General features: G+C 38.7%; 1 protein-coding gene across 2 annotated transcripts in view; it reads left to right on the top strand.

Moving 5' to 3' along the window:
* Positions 1–7,176: 7,176 nt before the first annotated feature.
* Positions 7,177–23,016, top strand: part of Rab3c (RAB3C, member RAS oncogene family) — a 211,862-nt gene continuing 196,022 nt past the window's right edge. For both annotated transcript variants that reach the window (XM_021180645.2, XM_021180646.2), the window contains exon 1: positions 7,177–7,377. In XM_021180645.2, coding sequence (XP_021036304.1) covers positions 7,354–7,377 — 24 coding nt within the window. In that variant the 5' untranslated portion in view covers positions 7,177–7,353. The remainder of the gene's footprint in view (positions 7,378–23,016) is intronic.

Below are 23,016 nucleotides of genomic sequence, written 5' to 3'. Positions count from 1 at the left end.
CTACTATAAATAAGTCTGCTATGAACATAGTGAAGCATGTGTCCTTATTACATGTTGGAGCATCTTCTGGGTATATGCCAGGAGTGGTATTGCTGGGTCCTCAGGTAGTACTATGTCCAATTTTCTGAGGAACAACCAAAAAGAGCAAATTGCAAATTCATCTGGATAAACAAAAAAAACTAGGATAGTGAAAACTATTCCCAACAATAAAAGAACTTCTGGTACAATCATCATCCATGTCCTCAAGCTGTACTACAGAGTAATTGTGGAAAAAAAAAAACCTGCATGGTACTGGTACAGCGACAGACAGGTAGATCAATGGAATAGAGTTGAAGACCCAGAAATGAACCCACACTTCTATGGTCACTTGATCTTTGACAACGGAGCTAAAACCATCCAGTGGAAAAAAGACAGCATTTTCAACAAATGCTGCAGGTTCAACTGGCAGTCAACATGTAGAAGAATGCAAATCGATCCATTCTTATCTCCTTGTACAAAGCTCAATTCCAAGTGGATCTAGGAACTCCACATAAAACCAGATACACTGAAACATATAGAGGAGAAAATGGGAGAAAGCCTTGAAGATATGGGCACAGGGGAAGAATTCCTGAACAGAGCACCAATGGCTTGTTCTGTAAGATCAAGAATCGACAAATGGGACCTCATAAAATTGCAAAGCTTCTATAAGACAAAGGAAAATGTCAGTAAGACAAAAAGGTAACCAACAGATTGGTTTTACCAATGTAGGATCGGGGTTACCAATCCTACATCCAAGAGAGGGCTATATGCAGTATATACAAAGAACTCAAGAAGTTAGACTCCAGAGAAACAAATAACCATCAGGGAAATGCAAATCAAAACAACCCTGAGATTCCACCTCACACCAGTCATAATGGCTAAGATTAAAACCACAGGTGACAGCAGATGCAGTGGACGATGTGGAGAAAGAGGAACACTCCTCCATTGCTGGTGGGATGGCAAGCTGGTGCAAGCAATCTGGGATGACCTTTCAACACATTCATTCCTTTGGGAGATGTTTCATACCCAATTCACGACACACCCCTGGCTCCCAAAAGCTTTCTGTTCAAATTGTAACACATAGTGCTGTATTACTCAATGCAATACTCAACGCTGTCACTATTCCAACAGAGTTCCAAAGTCCAAGACCATGCATTCTTTGAAGACTTAAGATATAATAGCAGAGAGTTAACACTTCTATTTCAAAGTTGGCTCAGGATCTTTGTGGCTTAGCTTGGCATAGGAAGAACGGAGCTACCAGCATCTAGATGGATGGGCCACACCTGATCAGGAACTGGCAAGCATGTAGAGAGTTACCCAGGACCCACCATTTTCTACCTTGCCAATTTATCGGTTCTTATGAAACCCAGAAAGGAAGAAGAGTCCATTCTTGCCAAACTGGTCAACCGCGGTGGACAGTATGACGATCTTAATGATAAAACTTCCCAGCATGTATAATGGTATTATGAGATTATGAGAACAATGGTTGTTAAAGATAATAATAAATCTGTGCTGGAGGTGTCTTAAGAACTAATAAAGATGTGGGCCCCACAATGGTCCTCTAAAGATGGAGATCTAAACCCCTCTTACTGAGCAAGTACTTGGTGTGAAAAATGGGCATCTTTAGTCGTCCTCTGACTTTCTTATAATGTGTATTGTTCACTGTTTTCTATGAGCTGGAAATATAGTCAATATACAACGTTTAGCCATAGATCCACATTTGATACAAAGTTCCATAAAAGTATTTCCAGGTCAAATGGGTTGACCTTGGACAAGAAGGGTTGATTGAGAGTGGCTTCTTTTTGCCACTGTGGTCAAATATTTAAGAAAAGCAGCTGGAAGGAGGAAAGTTATTTGGATTCACAGAAGGAGGGAAGAAATCTGTTATGGTGGGTAAGGCATGTGGCAGTGATCAGAAAGAGAGAGGAGAGAGGCAGGACTAGCTGTATTTCTATCTGGTTTTCAGTCCATGACCTCAACCCATGGGTGGTATTTTTCCTTTCAGAATGGGTCAAACTCTTTTTTTTTTAAGTTTTAAGTAACTGTACAATTTCATAACTGCTATAATTTCATCCTTGTTCCCAATCAAAGAAGACCAAAGCCCAACAAAACGTCTAAGAAATAGTGAAATATAGTATTTTAAAATATTAACTCTTCTGAGAAAAACTATGGTTGGGAATCTGGGTTTAGAATCAGATTAAGTCTGAGCTTTAAAGCCTGAACCAAATCATTCCAGTCAGTGTCTTTAAACGAAATCATTACCCTCTCTTGTCTGTGAGATGAGATTGAAACATTTCCTTTCATACTTATGGACAATTAAGTGGACTAATATAGACAAAGTGCCTGCCACAATGCTACGAAAGCATTGGGCTTCTTAAAAGGGTAGCAGTTGTAAATAGTATCTGTGTTATGGAAAGAAGTCAACATTGTTTTTATATTTGCTTGGAGGGCATCTTACTTAGACTGATTATGTATAATGTTGGAAACTTCATGAGCAGGAAGGAGTTAAAATAATTTTCCTTTTAATTTTGAACAAATCAATAGTGCCACGGGGATATTTAACTTCTTCTAAAGGACACATGAGAGAATCAATAGCATCTTGTGTGGATGCTTCATAGGTTGGAATCAAAGCCAGCTCACAATGGCCCAGTCGAACAGAGGTAATAGCATCCAGACAGAAAAATCTCCCACTCAGTTGATCCCAACCATGTTTGAGGTTAGACACTCAGGTATGGCATCAGACTGTGGATTTGAGTCAGACTTATGTGAGGGAGGCAGTGAGTTCTAAGAAGGTCCTTGATCCTTCTTCCAAGCCTCAGTAAATCTTAACCTGGATGTCATAAAAGTGGTGCGAATAAAATGTGATTTCTTATACAGCCAATAGCACTGTTATTATTAGCTTGGCTCTTGGCTCCTTTTAACAGAGAGATTAAACAACAGAGCTGACGTGAAATTGGAAAGATAGCAGTGAATGAATAATATATAAATTAGATCCTATACAAATGGCAGTGTGAATACTATTAAACATCACAGTAGAAAAATCCCAGAATCTAAGTGGTGGGGTGAAGCAGTGGTGGGGTGAAGAAAAGTGTAGCTAAGGCTGGAACTTAAGTGCTCTCACCTCATCCGTCCTGCTCATGCTCTGCGCTGTCCCTGGGGAGTCACTTACTATCTCTGGACCTTAGAACTTCCAGGCCTCCACACACACTAACATGGTAAGATGCTCATGTCACACAATTCTGTTCTCCTCTGGTGGTTCCCTTCCTTCTGCCAACTATATTCAGACTCATTTATTTAAAAATATTTATCTGTGTGTGTGTGTGTGTGTGTGCATGCGCGCGCGCTCGTGTGCGCGCATGTGCATGTGTGTGCGCGCGCGTGTTTATAGCTTGAGTGTCTCTTTCTGCACCAGGTACATGCAGGTACTCACAGAGATCAGAAGAAGGTGTCCTATCCACTGGAAATGGAATTATGGAATTAATGGAAGATGGTTGTGAGACACCAGCTGTGGTTGCTAAGAAACAAACACCAGTCCTCCTGAGGAGCACAAACTGTTCTTATTTGCTGAGCCATCTCGTGAGTCCTCTTATCATATTTTAATACTGACTCATAACCCGAGATTCAAATGTAAATGGGAAAGGCTTTCTTTCTTTCTTTCTTTCTTTCTTTCTTTCTTTCTTTCTTTCTTTCTTTCTTTCTTTCTCTCTCTCTCTCTCTCTCTCTCTCTCTCTCTCTCTCTCTCTCTCTCTCTCTCTCTCTTTCTTTCTTTCTTTCTTTCTCTAAACAAGAACCACGATGTTCTAACTTTGAGTACTTTCTTGAATTTAAGACTTGGATGGCTGTTAAGATGCACAGATCTCTGGGAATGAGTACCTTTTATATTATACACTCACATTTTGGTACAAATGCAGAAGAGAGGAAGCAGAATGTATATGATTACAGTCATCCTGATGCCCCCAGCTTGTTCCATCAGTGACCGTTTTCCCACTTTCCCCATTTAACAAACCTCCTGATCTTCTGCATTGCACAACTGTGCTTAGAGTGTACATATTTCCAACCTCACCTTGCAACAGGTGCCATAAGATTGACGGCATAAATGCCGTAATATAAGCATTGCAGTGTTTATGAAAGAATTGTACATTGCTCTTCAAGTTTTACTGTAATTTTGACCAGACAGTAAACATAATAGGTGGAGCTCCGTCTGCCATTTGGTATCCCAGACTGATAGATAGCATCTTGATTTCAAGCAAAATCAAAGGGCTCTGACTTTAGAGAGATATTCAGATGGTTTTCTGTAGTTTGTTTGTTTTTGGCTTTTGAGATAGGGTTTCTGTGTGTGTGTAGCTCTGGCTGTCCAGGAACTTGCTCTGTATACCAGCCTGGCCTTGAACTCACAGACATCAGCCTGACTCTGCCTCCCAAGTGCTGGTGTTAAAAGTGTATGGCACCACTACCTGGCAAGGTTAGCAAGCTCTGATCTTAACACCCACATCATGGTGCATGCACACAAGTGTGTGTGTTTATGTGTGTGTGAGTGCACTTATGTGCACATGTGTATGATTTACACAATAAATATATGTTAGAAAGATATACTGCTATATATATATATATATATATATATATATATATATATATATATATATAATAAGTTTTTAGAAGTCCTTCTGGAAGTTAGCTGTTATCAGGAAACATTTATTATTGCCATTTATTTTGTTATTAACTCTGGTGGTTTGAATGAAAATGGCTGTCATAGGCTCCTATGTTCGAATGATTGGTTTCCTGCTAGTGGAACTGTTTGAGAAGGATTGAAAGGATTAGATGTGTCTTTGTTGAAGTAGGTATGGTTTTATTAGAGGAAGCCCATGGCCAGGCATGTCCCCCAGACCCCTGCAGATGAGAATGTAAAGCTCTCAGCTACTTTTCCAACACCGTGTCTGTCTGCTTCCTGGTCTGATGCTCATGGATTAACCCCATAAAACTGTAAGCGAGCCAGCCGTTAAATGTTCTCTTTTCTAAAAATGACATTGGCATAGTGTTTCTTCACAGCAGCAGGACAGAAACTAAGACAATAATGTATTTTTTCACATTACATGAGATTTATTTATTTACTTATTTATTTTAGGTTTGTGTATGTGAAGTCAAGAGTATGCCTCAAACCACACGTGGAAGTCCCAGAATAATTTGTTGGAGTCAGTTCTCTCCATCCACTATGTGGATCTCAAGGACTGAACTCAGGTCATCAGACTTGGCAACAGACACCTTTCACACTGACCCGTCTCACTGGCCCTGTCTTCAGTTTGTAAGTTAATTTTCTCTAGTCATCACATAACTCACCTAAGAGGTGATGATTTTAAAATGCTCTTTTGAGTTGTTATAAAAATAAAAAATTCACCTAAGTGATACCACATGACATTCTCATTAATCAAAGATTAGAAGATAGCTTTTTTTGAGAGAGGAAAAAAAAAAGTGTGTGTGTGTGTGTGTGTGTGTGTGTGTGTGTGTTGCTATATCAGATATATACTGCACCATTGTTGCATAGACAGAGATTTTAGAGGGAAATTCTGAGGTTTGTATCTTTGGATAAAGTATTTGGTATAAATCCTTTAAAAGCCATGTTTGAGTTATAGCAAAAGAATTACTTGCATAAGAACTGCTGGGGAAGGTGTTTGTAGATAGATTCCCCAGACCTTTTGCCAGCAGAATATCTGGCATGGGGCCTGGGAATATGAAAGATAATTCCCAAGACATATTTCTAGCACATTTAAGTCCCAGAACGTCCTTTCTGCTGATCTGTCTAAGGAGATGAAGTTCAAAGATGACTCGAATTAACCTTTGCATGACTGTCTGTGAATATCATGAGGGTTTCATCTTTGACTCTGCCTCTCATGTCATAAATCTGACATCTTGAAAAGGTGGGGGTCACAGATAGCTTGCATTCTGGAGGGGAGAGGACTTGTCTCAGCGACGGACGACAAAAGTCCTCTCACACATTAGAAGTTGACAAAAGAACATAAATGTCCAGTTTAGAGACGTGGAGATCATGGAATGAACCGTTCCAAGAGGAGAGTAATTGCAATATAAAGGAATAGCTGCACGCACGTTAAAGAAAGGACCGGCCAGCTAACTTAATCTAGGTCTCCCATCTTATTCCGTGAAGGTGCTCCAGGGCTCTGGTGATGAATGTGTTCATTTTGTGTGACTTGCTTTTGGTAAATAACCCAGTGCCCTATCAGCTCTGCAGCACTCAGGTAGTGTGTGTGCTGGGAGGGCTAGGGGAGGGGCCGCTTGGCGAGAGTGCCCCTGGCACTTCCTAGGAGACTAGCAGCCTTTTCTTTGCAGCTGTCACTAGAAGACTTCTGGGTTTCCCTCCTAAAGAAAGCCCTCCATCTAAATCCACTGTCCCTTCCATCCCTCATTTCGCTCTCGTAAACAGCTCCTCCAAGCCTTTCCATTGTGCTCTTTCGCCTGCATAAGACCTTCATCTCCTTTGTAGTGGGGAGACTTACTTGAGGCTATCAGAACCTCCGGCTGCAATGGAGCTGTATGGAAAGGTAAACAGAAAGGAGTGCCTGGCGGGCTCAGTCAGAAATCTAGCTTTTGTGGATGTGTGTCTATGTGTGTGTGTGTGTGTGTGTGTGTGTGTGTGTGTGTGTGTATTCGCGTTTGCTTGCGTGCTGATCTTCTCAATTCAGTCTTGCGGATGAACCGCTTTTCTTAGGTGTGTGTCACCCACTGCCGTTTTCCCGCGTGATCATTGAATAAGACTGTAAAACTACTCCACTCTGGGTAAGTATAAACTTTCCGGGTTCAAGATAGAGATAAGGTAAAGCCCGTTTGCATTGGAAATTAGAACAAAGTGCTGCGTTTTCTCCCCGGAGAGATACAGTCTGGCTTCCAAAAGCGATACTGTGAAGAAAAAGTCCTGGTTTGGGATGAATTGGTGTTATTGTCGCTAGCGCGCTTTGAAGAAATGGTTAGGCAGGCTGAGAGCGAGAACAACCGGTGTAACTGGAAAGAAGGGAGGTTTCCACCGCCCAGTGCAGCTGGAGGGGCTAGCCCGAAGGAAATCTTCTGGGTCTCTGGGAATTGTAGTTCACAATTTTCCCATTTGAGCAGTTGCCTCTTAAGATTAGACTACAACTCCCAGAAGCTCACGGGGTCCCTGGCCAGAACGCTTGTGCGGAGTCAGGAGCGGACAGCTCCGGTGCTGATGTTGGAGCGGGCTACAGAGCCCCACGCGTGCGGAGTGTTGCGGGGAGCGCGCAGGCTGTGCACGCTTGACCAGGCTCCCGGACCAGCGCTGTCCTAGCAAGAGAGAAAGGACATTTGCCTACAATGAGACACGAGGCGCCCATGCAGGTGGGTCTACAAAGAAAGAAAGAATGGTCTCAGAGAAACTGAGAGGGTCTCTCCAGCCGCTCAGGGGACTTGATGAAAGATAGATAGGGTTGTTCATTTTCTTTCTGGGCTCCCTAGGAGGCTGAGTGTGGAAAATGAAAACATGAGCTAACAAAGTGAGGACAGCCCATCTCTTGTTGTCTTTGATGGTCTTGGCTTCCTGGGTTAGTGATAGCGGTGTGAACTGGAGAATTTTCTCACGAATTTCCTGAGAGTTCTCCATCTCGACTGGGTAGAGCGAATTCAGCTTGGTTAAGGACATTAAGAATGAAGTGTCAGTGTCAGTATCCCCCAAAGGGGTCTAAAAAACCAAGAACGATAAAAGAAAAGAGAAGGAAAATAAAAGATTAGGGTCCTAGTATCAGAGGTAAAGAGCAAAAACATTCACAGTTATCTCAGAGTTATGACACCCTTGATCTATGTCTACTTAACTGGCCAGATGTGTTTCGAGGACCCTCTCTTCCCCAGCATTCCTGTGATGAGGTGGCCATTCACTGTACCACTAGATTCCCCATTTTAATCACATTCTTCGGGTTTACCTCCTTTAGAAATGAAGAGTACCTCTTTTGGAGCTAGTCACCTAAGTTATGCTTTTAAGTAAAGACAAGTTTTGTTTCTCCTATCTGTGTACAACTGATTAAGGCTAAACATAAGTCTATGTTTGTTAGCCAAGCTAAATGGGCCCATTGCATAACAGAGCGGCGTTTTATGAATGGGATGAGAAGATTAGAAAGCACTCCATTTGGAATATGTTGCTTCCCTTCAGAATCCACCTCTATTGGTAAACTCAGCAACATAAATATTTGACTATCCAGTCTCAAACATTCCCCATGGTTTCCTCCTGAATCCAAGGACTTTATACATCTGCTTTCATTTACTTTTAATTTATTTTATGACTTTTATATACGTATTAAGGAATCCTAACTGGACGGTTAAATGAAAACACTATAGAATTTAATTGTTTTCAGGAGTATTATATAATGGAAGACCTCAAATTACATTAAGAGTTATTGAAAAATTGATTCGTTCCCAGGAATAGTGGGCCCTTTGTGTGACATCGGATATTTCTGTTTGTGAGTTAGCTTTTTATTATAGACCTTGTGTAAAATGAGTGTGGACAGACAATAAAGACTGTTGCAATCAGGGTCTATTAGCTTATGATAATTTCCCTTTCTGGAGGTGTTGCTAAGAGCCAACTAGCTGAATTAATAATATTTGATGATAAGTATATATTAGCAGTTGTCTTAAACACTGTGCTGCCATACTTCACTGTGGACATTTATATCAAAATATGTTATGGCTCCAAAATTTATGATCTTTCAATTATTTAAAAAATGAAAAATAATAATGTACATTAGAATTTAAAGTTGATGCTCTGAAATCTTTCTGTCAAAATAGCTATTGTATATTGATATTATTTTTCTGTGTTGCTTAGACTGTTTAGAAGGTAATTAAATGTAACAGAACTGTATGGAGTTATTGCTTTAGGACATACCTTAAATCATTGTGGGCATGTCCACTAGATATATACTAGGTATTGTAAAAGGTGTATTTCAATGAAAACTCTAATGGCAAATTAATGTAAAATTTAGGTAATGTGGAATTAATTTTCTGATAGATACAGGTACTTTCCTATTTATGGAATATTTTAATTCACTGAATTATATTTTTGGAATTTAATATATAACCTCCCCAAAGCTACTGTGATTATGTTGGACTTGTGAAAAGTGTACTTAATCCAAGAACACACATTCATTTCAATAGATTATTGTTATAGTGACTCTATCATTTTCATATTTTTAAAATTATGTAATAATTCAGAGGATGAATGTAACTTAGGTTTTCTTAAGCAGCAATTACTCTGTTAGGATCCATTTTTCTAAACTAGAATCATATTCCATGTAATGTTGAAACACAATGATGCAACATTAGAAATACTGGAAATTCCTTTTTTCCTCTCAAAGAATAAGCTGTACCATCATTCTAAACATATGCCCCAAGTATTTCTTAACTTACATTTACAAAGGATGAGTCACAAGGCAAGCTTCATTTTATACTTCCCTTATCTCAGAGTTTTTCTCCTTTTTTGGAGTGTTTGGTTCAGTTGCTAATATGAAACCGAGTGAGCTTTTAGTTTATTGGCTAGCTTCCTAAGTATTATGGGATTTTATTTATTCTGAAATAAAATTATTTGAAAAAATGCACAAATGTCCATTATAAAGCATTCATCATTCTTATATAGATGCTTTTGTGTTCAGCTCATTATATTTATCGTTGATATTTGGGTATTTTCTGCAGAACATTTTCCCCTAAGCTGATAGAAAATAAGGCAATACTTGTTTCTTGAAGTGGCGACCACAATGATGTGTGACGATAGCCGTGAGTGCTTGCATTGTCTTTCTAATTAGATAGCCAAGCATAGTACTTGGCAAATATGAGGTGGAAACATTAATATGGGAGGTCGTCATTTCAGGCTTCTCCTTCAGCATATCAATAACTCCTGGGAGCCAAATGACACAGAGAAGAGTGGGCCTCGTGATTGAGGGCAAGACTTTGAGAACAACTTTAATACAGGAGCCAACCAAAAAAATAACCCAGTCTATTCAGTGCTTGGCTGTACTTTGAATCCAGATGCTACTAGTAGTATGTATAAACCCTCAAATGAATTATGTATGAAGGCCAAAATACAAATAAATTGTAAAATTCTACAATTCACCATTACCAACTAGAAAGGAAGATTAATAGAGTTTATGAAGATTAAACAACTTCTCTAATATGAAAGAGTTCATATTCTCCCAGATCTTTCTAAAGATCTCTTATCATTCCTCCTATTATTCTGATTTCTCCTGAAGGGATAAATGTGTGGTGTAAAAAATGAGGACACCATGTATAAATGCTACTCAGTCATTTGGTTAGGGAAAAAAGAAAAACATATTGGCTCTCTATTTTATGTTTATAGAATAAGCTTGTATAAACTAAACTAAATGGTTGAGAAGGGCCATTGTGTTATAAAGGTTTTACTGTCTATATTCTTTGTAATTTCTTTAGTCCCTTATGGGACTAAAGTGGAATTCATTTGTCTTTTACATTTAGCATTTAGCTTAGGTCTAGGTTTATCTGATAGAAGCAGAGCCTTTGTATTATTCAAGAAATGTATATGCTGAAGCAATGGGACAGACTGGAAAGAATGGATTAAAGGTAAGCAGAAGTGAGAAAAGAATGTAGACATAGGCCAAAAATGATAGGTAATTTGGGTCTAAGTATTACTGTTGCATTGTCTATAGAAAGGTCGTGATCTTCCTGTACTTTATTATTCATGAATGTCTCATTATCTTCATCCTCTGCACTCATTCATCTCATTTGTGCAATGAACTCTTAGTACTTATCTTTTACAGGCACCAAGATTTGTGGCTGATGGTGGGGAGACAGTCTTCTCTATTTCTTTTTGGCTTGTTGCTTAGGTAGCAGACTTACAAAAATAGGAAGCAAAGAGATTTAACTTAAACTGCAAATAACTTTTGGTGCCACAAAGATGGGTTTCCATCTTTACTCTTTTAAAGTTCAATAACTTTTGGATTTAATGTGAAGTCACTTCTCAGGTGAAGAGTGAGAACTGTGTTAGTCTATGGGTAAAGAAAGAAGTGTTTAGAAGGGAGTTGATAGGATGCTTATTTAGCAAAATAGTAGTAGACTCACGCCTAGAGCTCCCCAAGCACATGTCCTTGGCCAGATGTACAGCACTAGTCATTAGTTCCCGGCAGTGGACTAAGCCTTAAAGTCAATAATAAAAAGCTGTTGGTTACATCTATAACATTCACACCATTATTGCATTCATAGGTGCTTCTTGCCAAACCAGTTTTGTGGTTTGTCGGACTCACAGATTTATGAGATGGATAATGACTTCCCTTCTCCAGTAGCCTGAGTAGTATCTTCCAGTATAGTGAAAGATATCAAGCAGGGGGAAAGCTACAAATCAGGATTAGCTTGGTTCATCTAAGCCTTTATAAAAATGTGGTGTCTTCAGCAACAATCGTCTTACCATCAAGTTCTTATAGATTCAGAAGAGCAATGCCAATAATCTGAATTGCTTTGCGAGCTCCTGGGCCTGGCCACATGACCAGTTAGTTGAAGGGATGTGTCGCATACCTTGGGAATGGCCAAGATCTCACTATGGAACCCAGAGATGTCTTGAACTTGAGAGCCTTCCAATGCAGGGTTTGTAAATCTTGGCTTTGCTTGCCAATCTTCCTGGATAGCTCCCAGTGTTGTTGATGTTGACTTAGAACAGCCCACTGCTTTTAGCCATTTCTCTTATTTTGTATTTTACTGATGTTAGCTTAAAAAATAAACTCATATTTCTTATACTTAGTGGAAGTTTAGCTTTTTTAGGGTAGAATTAACACCACTGAGTTTGATTATTTCTTTCCTGCTGATAAATATAAGCATTTAAATGATTACAATCCCTCTATGGATTGCTATGAGCTGACTCCTAGGTTTCTGAATACATTGTTTGGTTGTATATCATTTCAAACACTGCTCACTTTCTCAGAGTGTTTTCATGACAGGTTTGTATATCCAGCTCTTGCATTAATATTGACAATTCACTAACTTTTATTTATATGTCAATGAAAACAATAGTTTTTAAGGAATGCAATCTTTCAAAATAAATTATTTTTAGCTCAGCATGAGCTATAATGTGAACATTCTCTCTGTTTTTATGTGGGCCATACTTGTGAAGTGTAGTGTCTAAGTGCCAATTTGGTCATCTGTGGTGTCATGAAGATCTTAAATGCCCTTAATGAGTTTGAATATTCTTATATCAACTTCTGTGAAATATATTTTCCAATATTTAAACACAGTAATGCTTCTCTCCTTTTTGTTTTGGTTTCAGTTTTCATGTATTCTGAACCTTTGTTACTAAATATACAAATGTTTGTAATTATTGTGCCTTTCTGAAGAATTTCTCTATTTATTTCTATCATGTAGCCTTCTTTATTTCTAGTAATACTCCTTATTACTCTATATTATCAATGCAGTTTTTGTTGCATTAATGGTATTTTTATTTTATGCATGTATTTTGCTTTTGTTGCTTTCAACTTTTATGCCTTTATGCTTACAATATGAATCTTGTTATCAATGCATGGTTGGGCCTCACTTTTGTATCTAGACTGAGCATTTATTATCTCTGCCTCTTATTATCATTTTGATTCATTTTATGTATTATGATGATTGATGTTGTTGGATATAAACCAATAATTTGGCTATTTATTGTTTATGTACTCTGTCTTTTTATTTCTCAGACACTCCTTTACTATCTTCATCTTACTTAAACATTTTTAGGTATTTCAATTCCTTTATATATATTTAATGCATTTCTTTGCACTTTTTAGTCTTTATTCAAAGGAATACATAGCACACAACTAGACAACCTGCCTAGACTTCATATACTGTAGAGTGAATTTGCTATGATAAAATTTCATGTCTACTTCACTTGCACTTATTATAATTTTAGCTTTAAACATGACGTGTAGTTTTCATTAATAACACACACACACACACACCACATTCCTGCTGCCTATTAACCATGTCTAGTAACTTCCTCTTGATTTGAGGTTCTACGTTATCATTTTCTTTTGTCTTACCTATAGTATAGGTTCTACGTTATCATTTTCTTTTGTCTTACCTATAGTATAGGTTCTACGTTATCATTTTCTTTGTCTTACCTATAGTATAGGTTCTATGTTATCATTTTCTTTTGTCTTACCTATAGTATAGCCCTGTCAGAAGATTCTCTCTTGGGCTTTCTTTCTTTTTTATAAATCTTGCCTTGAATTTAGAGTGGGAGTTTTTAATGCCTCTGAGACTTTGTGTTGTTGCTTTTGTTCCAGTGCTGAATTTCAGTATGCAATTTCTCTGTCTACTGGCTTATGTTGTAGAATCATCTTCTCTTTATACTATTCTGCCTTAGTTTACATATGGCATTTTTGTTTGTTTTGAATATATTTCTATTTATCTTTGATATACATATTTTTCCTTTGTAATTTTTCAAGTTAGAGGGAGGAAATGACCATTTCCCACATGAACACTTATATATTCCATCCAAGTAGAAATTATTTAGTCATTACATCATCAACTATATTCTCATTCCATTGTTCTACACCTGTTCCTTCAAGGCTTCAGTTACATGGAAGTTTTTGTTCCGGTACTGAACCATCAACTACAGGCATTCTGCTTATTTTTATTTTCACTCTTTCTTTGTTATACTGTATGATTTCTAGTGATTCACCTTCAAGTTTAGTGACTCTTCCGTGATGGATAGTGTTTTGTTAATTCAAATCCAGGGGTTATCCATTTCAGTCATTATACTGTTTCACTTAGGCTCACAATGGCTCCATTTAGACTAAAAACATGGTATGTTACAAACTAAAGACAAATGAGCACTCTTGGGTTGAGAGATTAGAGTATTAGAAGAGTTTAATGGGGCTCATTTGTAGTATTGTTCAGAAAATCCAAGAAGAAATATGACGATCTGAGCTTCTTACAGAAAAAAGATACAGACATTAAACCATAGCCCTAGTGCTTTGATTATACTTTGTTAATTTTGAGTGTGAATATTAACATTTGAATTTTAATATTTTTGTTTGATTATTTCTCTATTGATTCATGTTTCTCTGGTGCTGTATTTGTTATGCCTTAAAAGGTCCTTATAAAATTTGAACAAGGTATATAATTCTAAAACAGAATCAAACTATAATTTCCTTTGCTAACTTATATTTTCTTTAGTATCTGCATTTCTACAGACAAATAAAACTTCATGCAATGTTGATATATCTCATAACAGTTTGAAGTGTCATGTTGATTTTAATGAGGTCATGAAACACACACACACACACACACACACACACACACACACACACACAGTGAATAATCAAATCATAGAGGTGAATAACCATGTGTCCTGGCCTTCAGCAGATGCTGGCAAAGTCTAAGTCAGATAGAGTATAGTCCTATGATCTTAAAAAACAAAAAAAAAAAAAACAAAAAAAAAACAAAAAACAAAAAAAACCCACCTAGTAATTTGTGTGTACTTGGCCTCATGAGAAAAGTCTGGAAACATGACGTTTAGCTCGCATACCCTTAGCTTATCTCAAAACAAAATCATAATGTAACCTAAAGAGGAGCTGGAAGCCTCTTATCTGTCTTCTGCTATTAGGTTAAGTGTGGTCCATCGAAGATTCTTGTGTGACTTGTCATCTACCCAGTGGCCTTGATGCATATCTGATCTCATCAACCCGAGACTCTTGTCATCTAATGCAGATAGATAATTTTTGTCCTCGTGGCCATAGCCTGATGAGCCTTAACAAGCTTGATGATAGGATATATTAAGTACCAGTTGGCAAATAATGATTCTCATATCACCCTAACGTATGATATTAGAATTAAAATATAGATATTCCTTGAAAGTTTGATTCAGTGAATACCTGTCTGAGAGGGGCCACTGATAAAAGGATCCAGAGGAATGGGCGGGCAGGTGAACACGCCTGCATAAATGTGCACTGGGAGATGTAGACTCATTGTTTATAGACACAGACTAGCCATTTTTAGATGAGAAGCAAGTATGTCTTCTTCAGTCTGGAACACTACAATCTGGAAATGCAAGTACATTGACTATTGATTCCTTCAGGGTGGTCGGATAGTTCTTTGTCTTAGAAATGCATGGGCAGCTAGGTCCTGACCTCATGAATGTCCAACACAAGTGCTGCCTTGATGAACGGAATATGGAAGAGAGATGCCCAGAACCAGAAGGCATAGGTGCTCTCCCAGGGTGCACCTGACTGTTTTAAGGTATTTAATGTTTGTAATGCCTTAAAGATGCTTAAAGGCTAAAGCTTGTTGGAAAACAATATATGAGAAATAAAATTCAGGCTTATTTCCTCTAGCAAAAAAGGTTTTCCTTATAATCCATAGTGCTGACTATATCTGTCCTGTTTTGCTTCTTATGGTTTAAAGAAGACATACTCTTCTTATAAGAAATATTTGTTATTTTGCCATCTCAAGTTGGACACCATGTATCAGCTTTTAAGGTTTTTTAATAAAAATGAGTTAAGATACTACAGTGTTATTTTTAAAGGCTCCTGCTGAAAAAGCTTTGGCTACCCTCTGCAGAGCTCAGTGGAGCCCTTGTGCGTGCTCTGAGATCATGATAACTGATCCTTGCAGGGTCACCCCCTCCTATTCTGATAGTGCTTACAGTGACTTAAAACACAAGTGCACAGAAGGCTCTGACTACTACAGAGCAAAGATAATTGAAGGAGAAGCCATTTCCCAGAATCAGCATGTCTAGATAGGCTTGACACTGTAGGGCGCTGAGCATTCTCTGACACAGTCTTAAAAGAGTAGACTGTCACTGTCACCATAAGGGGTAATTGGTCAAGACAGGAGCTGGTACCGACCTTTAGAATCATATTTCTGTGGTTCTAGGGACCTCAGATTAAATGACAATTTACTCAGTCTCCTTTTGTGCAGACACCTGAGAACTTGACCACATGAACCTGCCCTGGCCTCTGTGTGAAGGTTTTTGCAAATGGGTTACACATCAGACTGATCAAAAGAACCATGCTGAGGGTCTTAGAGATGACCGTTTCTTGGCCCCACCCTAAACATCTTAATCCTACATAAGTTAGGATTCGTTTACACACATCTGTTGATCTTAAATCTAGTGTAGCTTATAAAGATTTAAATTTAGATACAAGAATAAAAATATATCAAACAAGATAAGCAAAATGCTGTGTATGTGAGAACACAGCATTGGATAATGCTGCCAAGGAATAATAAGGAAACTTATATGGCCGGGAAGTGGTGGCACATGCCTTTAATCTCAGCACATGGAAGACAGAGGCAGGTGGATTTCTGAGTTCGAGGCCAGCCTGGTCTACAGAGTGAGTTCCAGGACAGCCAGGGCTACACAGAGAAACTCTGTCTCAAAACAAACAAACAAACAAATAAACCCAAAAACCCAAACAACAAAAAACAAACAAAACAAATCTTATATGAATTCCATCCATCTGTACAAGAAAACTTTTTCATGTTTCCTTTACATTTTGCTGCTGAAACGTATTTTCATTTTTAAGAATTGGCATCTGTGTATAGAAAATATAACTATCGAGATTACTTGAGGAATTTCTCTTTTTTAAGCTTTATATTCCTCTCTCAAAGTTGCATATGAGGAAGATATTTCCTGGCTCTTGGGAAGAATTTGGAGTTTGGAATCACAACATCTCTTTTGCTCCATCCCAACCACAATTGGAGTGACTTATGCCGAGCTTGGTGGTGTTAGCGTCAAAACAAAACAAAACAAAACAAAACAAAACAAAACAAAACAAAACAAAAAAACAGAATCAACCAACTAACCAAACAAACAAACAAAAAAATCCAACCCTGCATGTCACAAAACCCTTGAGTTATAGGTAACCAGGTCCGTTGGTCTTTGAGGCCATACTACAGCATAATATTGTCAAAATACATATTACATAGAAAGTATATTTCAAGTTTGAGTTTTGACCTATTCCTGGACTAGTGATAGCATTATGAGGTGTGATGTCCTTCTGACACTGGTCAGCAGCACCTCTGCTCCCTTGTAGCCACGTAAACCTGAAGGTAGACAGCCAATGTGCAAGAGACTGTGGTTGTTGGGTAGGTTTGGTATATTTCATGTAGTTTTCAACCTAAGTATAGTTTAAACTTATGATGTGTTTATCAAATTACACTCTACTGTAAGTTGTAGGGCCTAGCCTCATGTGTATATTATACTGTGCATGCATGATATATGCCTTTCTTTAACAAAGGAATTGATGTTCCTTTTCAGAAGTTCATCCACCTTTTCCAATATTCTTTGTCATTTTTAGTTTCAGATTTGATGAAGATAAAATGAGCTAGCTGAGCTTATAATGTTGCTAACCCTTGAAGGACACATTTAGTCCAGGCAGTGAGGGCTTAGAACTCAGGCTGAGAAGCTGAGAAATCCTATAAAATGTGGTTGCTTTCACTTGGCCTTCCATGCCACATCTTAATTCCATCCTCAAAATTGGAATGATAATTTCTGCTACTAGAGAGAAGAAGCTCAGATGTCATTCTTGTCTTTATACAACAACCAAGTTGACTAAATTTGCATTATTCAGGGTTCTGTAGAGAAACAGAACTGATAGAATGAATGAATACATATATGTATGTACATTCAGATATATATGTGCACACACATACATAGACGTATATATATATATATATATACACACATGTATACACACATATATACATATGCATGCATATATGTGTGTGTATATATATATATATATATATATATATATATATATATATATATATAATTTATTAGAGTGGCTTATAGGCTGTAATCCAGCTAGTCCAACAATGGCTATCTACCAAAGGAAAATTCAAAAGAATCTAGTAGTTGTTCAGTTGGCAAGGCTGATGTCTCAGCTGGTCTATAGAATATACTGGAATCCCAAAGAAGTAGGCTCTAATGTCAGTGAGGGAATGGACTTGTCATCAAGGCCAAGAGCAAAAAGACACAGAACAAATGTTTCCTTCTCCCTTGTCCTTTATATAGGCTGCCATGAGAAGGTATGGCCCAGATTAAAGGTTTCTCTTCTGTCCTCAAGTAATAGGGATTTAAGGTGGATCTTCCTACCTCAAATGACTCAATTAATTAAAATACCTCATAAGTATGCCCAACATCTTGGGTTTTTGATTAATTTCAGGGGTTAGTCAAATTGACATCCAAAAATAATCATAAGAATACTGAAAATCAAAATCTCTTTGTCCCATGAAAGAATTTCAGCAAACAGGGTCATCTGCTGTCTGTGGGACAAGATAGAAAGTTGGACACAGAGAATCACACCTTCACAGAATGAAAACTGTCACACAAAACATTATGTAGATGATAGTTTGGGGGAGGATCAAAACTACATCTAATAAACTGCTGGATGGTCAGTGCTAACACGTATGAGAGCCGAATGCCAAAGGATTCCCATCTTACCCATCTACAGTTGTATGAATGTCACCTCAGAGTAAAGATCAGAGAAGGACATTCTCATGGTTCCAGCATAGGAGGGGAAACACCTTGAACCATGCCAGTCTGCCTATAAAATGGGTATGCTAATGATGAAACCTTCTGGGCATGGTGAAGGGATTAGGTGTGAGCATGTGTGAAGCACATGGTACAGCGCCATGCTTCCAGGTGGTGCTGTTATCAGCTGTGGGCTCTGTCCATCTGCTATTGGCTATCAGTATCTACTCAAGAAGTTATACATAAGTAGAGAAAAACAAGGGCTTAAAGACAAGTGTAAAAGAAGAGCACAGGGATCCCTTAACATGAGGGGAGATTTGAGTCCTGGAAATGTTATATAAGTTGGCACGGTATCAGAGACATTATCCCAAGAGTCCTGTGGAAAATGCATTCTCTGCTTAAGTAAAGAGACAATGATTTCCAAACACTGCCACAGTTTCCCTAAGCTCTTTGCTTTAGAGCCAGGGTAGGAGTTTAGTCTTCTGTGCCCTGGCTACTTCCCATATCCTGGAAAACATTCAGATCCGTGCTGAATTGTGAGCCTGACACCGATAGTGTCTTGCCACTTTTCAGCTAGATCCCAGTAGAGCAAACAGTACAAGTCCCATTGATAAAGAACTGCTCAGAGACGGCAGAATATGACAAATCTAACCCATTCTCAGAGACAGACTGGGAAACAGATCCATTTGTACACAAAGGAGAGCTTTCACTTTGAGAGACAGTGGGGATCCAATAACAGGTCTCTAGAAATTCGGTTAGTATGCTTGATTTGGTTTTTTTTTTTTTTCAGTCTTTTCCTTGAAGTTGCCTGGAATGATAGCATCATAGGGCTACTAACGTTAATTTTTAGTGATAATGATTGTGATATAGAACTACTCTGTTTCTAAACTTTGACTGTCCAGGTTCCATCCTCAGATTTACCTCTCTAATTTCAAAGGTGAATTTAAGACATCCCTCTCACATACCACCAGGCCATTATCAATAGCGGGAAGTAATCAATAACTTCAGGATGACTTCATTTTGTTTTTCTCACCATATTCATAAAATGTCTTAGGGTAGTTTAGGTGTTCAACTATGCAAGCAAATCTTTGAAAGTAATTTGTTTTTCTCATTTGCTTTTACGATTTCAAATTTCAAAACTTTTGACCTAGGCTGTGGTTCTTTGTGGCGATGAGAAGTCATTTGCTGGGTCTCTAGTCAGTAGGAATTGTGGGGAAGTGAGACTGAGATCTACAATAGCATGTCAGTTTAGTGCATGATCTATTCTTTATCAAACCGTGGAATCTTAGGGGAATGGTGCAGTGTCTTCTTCAAGGCATCACCTCTTAGGAGTGCAAGATGTGCATCAAACATTCTTAGCTCCAGAGTGATGAATGGTGATGGTTTTATCGGAAAAGTTCATTGTTCTTTATGTACAAACTAAATCATGTTTTGATTATTGTGGTCTTACTATACTATGATAGTGATAGAATTTAGATATAACCAAATCTGCAAATAATAACATTTTTTGAATGAAGTGACATAAAAATTATCAGATCGTAATTGAATTTTGAGATAAAGAAAATAGGATACATTAAATGTAAAGGTTCACTAATAATAGTAAATTACCAAGTACAATGAGAAGATAGAGACACTAGTGATCATAACGGTTAACAACATAACAGAAAAGGGTGCAGTGCACTTCATGAGACTTTTCTGTGATGTGTGGTGAAGAGGATATAAAACTCTCAAACTGTGAACTGACCAAATAAATATTATGAACATTTGACTGATCCTGGGAGCCGCACTAGGGAGCCAGACAATCTGCAGAAATGTCAGTTTTAGTCAAGCAGGATGTGCGGGATTTTTCAGGCCTGTCCTGGAGTAGGAAAAGGGGCAAAAGGAGCTGAAATTGTCAAGCAGTGTCTTCGCTAGGGTTTCCATTGCTGTGAAGAGACACTATGACCAAGGCAACTCTTTTTCTCCCCCCCCCCTTTTTTAATTGGATATTTTCTTTATTTACATTTCAAATATTTTCACCTTTCCAGGTCTCCCCTTCAAAAACCCCCTATCCCATTCCTCCTCCCCTTGCCTCTGAGGGTGCTCCCTACTCATCCACCCACTCCTGTCTTCCCCACCATAGCACTCCTCTGAGGGCATGGAACACTCTCAGGCCCAAGGGCCACTCCTCCCACTGATGTCCAACAAGGCCATTCTCAGCCACATATGAAGCTGGAGCCATGAGTCCCTCCATGCATATTCTTTGGTTGGTGGTCCAGTCCTAGGAGCTCCATAAGGGTCTGGCCTATTGACATTGATGCTCCCCTCATGGGGCTGCAAATCCCCTCAACTTCTTCAGTCCCTTCTCCAACTCTTCCATCTGGGACCCCTGAGTTCAGTCCAATGGTTGGCTGCTAGCATCTGCCTCTCTATTTGTCAGGCTCTGGCAGAGCCTTTCAGGAGACAGCCATATCAGGCTTCCATTAGCAAGCACTTACTGGCATCCACAATACAGCCTGGATTTGGTGGCTGTATATGGGATGGATCTGCAGGTGGAGCAGTCTCTTGATGGCTTTTCCATCTGCCTCTGCTCCACACTTTGTCTCCATATTTCCTCCCGTCAGTAATTTGTTCACACTTCTAAGAAGCACTGAAGCATCCACATTTTGGTCTTCCCTCTTCTTAGGCTTCATATGGTCTGTAAATTGAATCTTGGTTATTTCGAACTTCTGGGCTAATATGCATTTATCAGTGAATACATACTGTGTGTATTTTTTCACGACTGAGTTACCTCACTCAGGATGATATTTTCAACTTTCTTCCATTTGCCTGTAAACTTCATGAAGTCATTGTATAGCTGAGTAATAGTCCACTGTATAAATGTGCCACATTGTGTGTATCCATTTCTCCATTGAGGGACATCTGAGCTGTTTCTAGCTTCTGGCTATTATAAACATGGTTGCTATGAACACAGTGGAACTTGTGTCCTTATAACATACTGGAACGTCTTCTGGGTATATATGCCCAGGAATGATATAGCTGGGTCCTCAGGTAGTATTATGTCCAATTTTCTGAGGAACGATCTGACTGATTTCCAGAGGGGTTGTACCAGCTTTCAATCCCACCAACAATGGAAGAGTGTTCCTCTTTCTCCACATCCTCCCCAGCATCTGTTGTTATCTGAGTTTTTGATATCAGCTATTCTGACTGCTATGAGGTAAAATCTCAGGGTTGTTTTGATTTGAATTTCTTGATGACTAAGGATGTTGAACATTTCTTTAGGTAATTCTCAGCTGTTCAGGTTTCCTCAGTTGAGAATTCTCTCTTTATCTCTGTTCCCCATTTTCAATAGGGTTATTTGGTTATCTGGAGTCTAACTTCTTGAGTTCCTTGTATATATTGGATGTTAGCCCTCTATCAGATGTGAGATTGGCAAAGATCTTTTCCCAATCTGTTGGTTGTCATGGCAACTCTTATAAAGACAACATTTAATTGGGGCTGGCTTACAGGTTCAGAAGCTCAGTCCATTATCATCAGTGCAGAAAGTATGGCAGCATCCAGGCAGGCATGTTTCAGGAGGAGCTGAGAGTTCTTCATCTGAAAGCAGCTAGGAGAAGAATGACTCCCAGGCTGCTAGTGGGAGGGTCTCAAAGCTCACCCCCACAGTGGCCACCAACAAGGCCACACCTCCAACAAGACCACACCTACTGCAACAAGGCCGTGTCTCCTTAGAGTGCTGCTCCCTGGGCCAAGCATATTCAAACCACCACAAGCAGAAAGAAGAAAAACACATAGAATGAGTGCTCATTTATTTCTTAAGGTGTCTCAAGTTTCCTCAAGTGCAAAAGAAACTGACTCTTGATTCATAGGCATCATCTGACAACTCCGTGGCAGAGGCTACAGGGAGGTGTGGTTCAACTCAAAGCAAAGAAAAACTTAACAGTGTGTGGAGCTATTCTGCAGTGCAGCAGACTGTAGCAGTGGACCTACTGCATGCAGTGTGTGGCTAAAACACTGACTGAGATCTGAAGAGATCACAGAAGGGTCTCTCATGGCATTGGTGGTGCACAGCCTTTGTAACCCTATGATTCTTTCTTGTTTTTAAACTTAAAAAAATCAATGCTGTTTGAGGCATTAGTAATTTATGTTTTATGAAAACTGAGTTGTTGTCTAATAGGTAATTTGCTGCCTATCCATGTCTTCAAGTTTCAGTTCTATATTCCCATAAAATTTCTAGAACACCTACACAGCTTAGTATTTAGAAATGTCAGTAAATTCACATAGCGACTGTGGCTAAGCCCCAATGACATTCAAGTGCAGCTGTAGACTGAGCAAATGAATTTTTGTTCTCAGCAAGATTAAAGATGTCTCGTTCTCATCTTTTGAGCCAGAATTTATTTCATTAGTCTAAAGTTTTACAAAAGATATATGTGTTTGCTGCAGACATTTATGATTCTGTATGCTTTTCTGATGGTATAAAGCAGGAGAGAGAGAGAGAGAGAGAGAGAGAGAGAGAGAGAGAGAGAGAGAGAGAGAGG

Source organism: Mus caroli, chromosome 13 (genome assembly GCF_900094665.2).
Source record: "Mus caroli chromosome 13, CAROLI_EIJ_v1.1, whole genome shotgun sequence".
Classification (NCBI taxonomy): Eukaryota; Metazoa; Chordata; class Mammalia; order Rodentia; family Muridae; genus Mus; species Mus caroli.
This window is presented reverse-complemented; position numbering and strand designations above follow the sequence as displayed.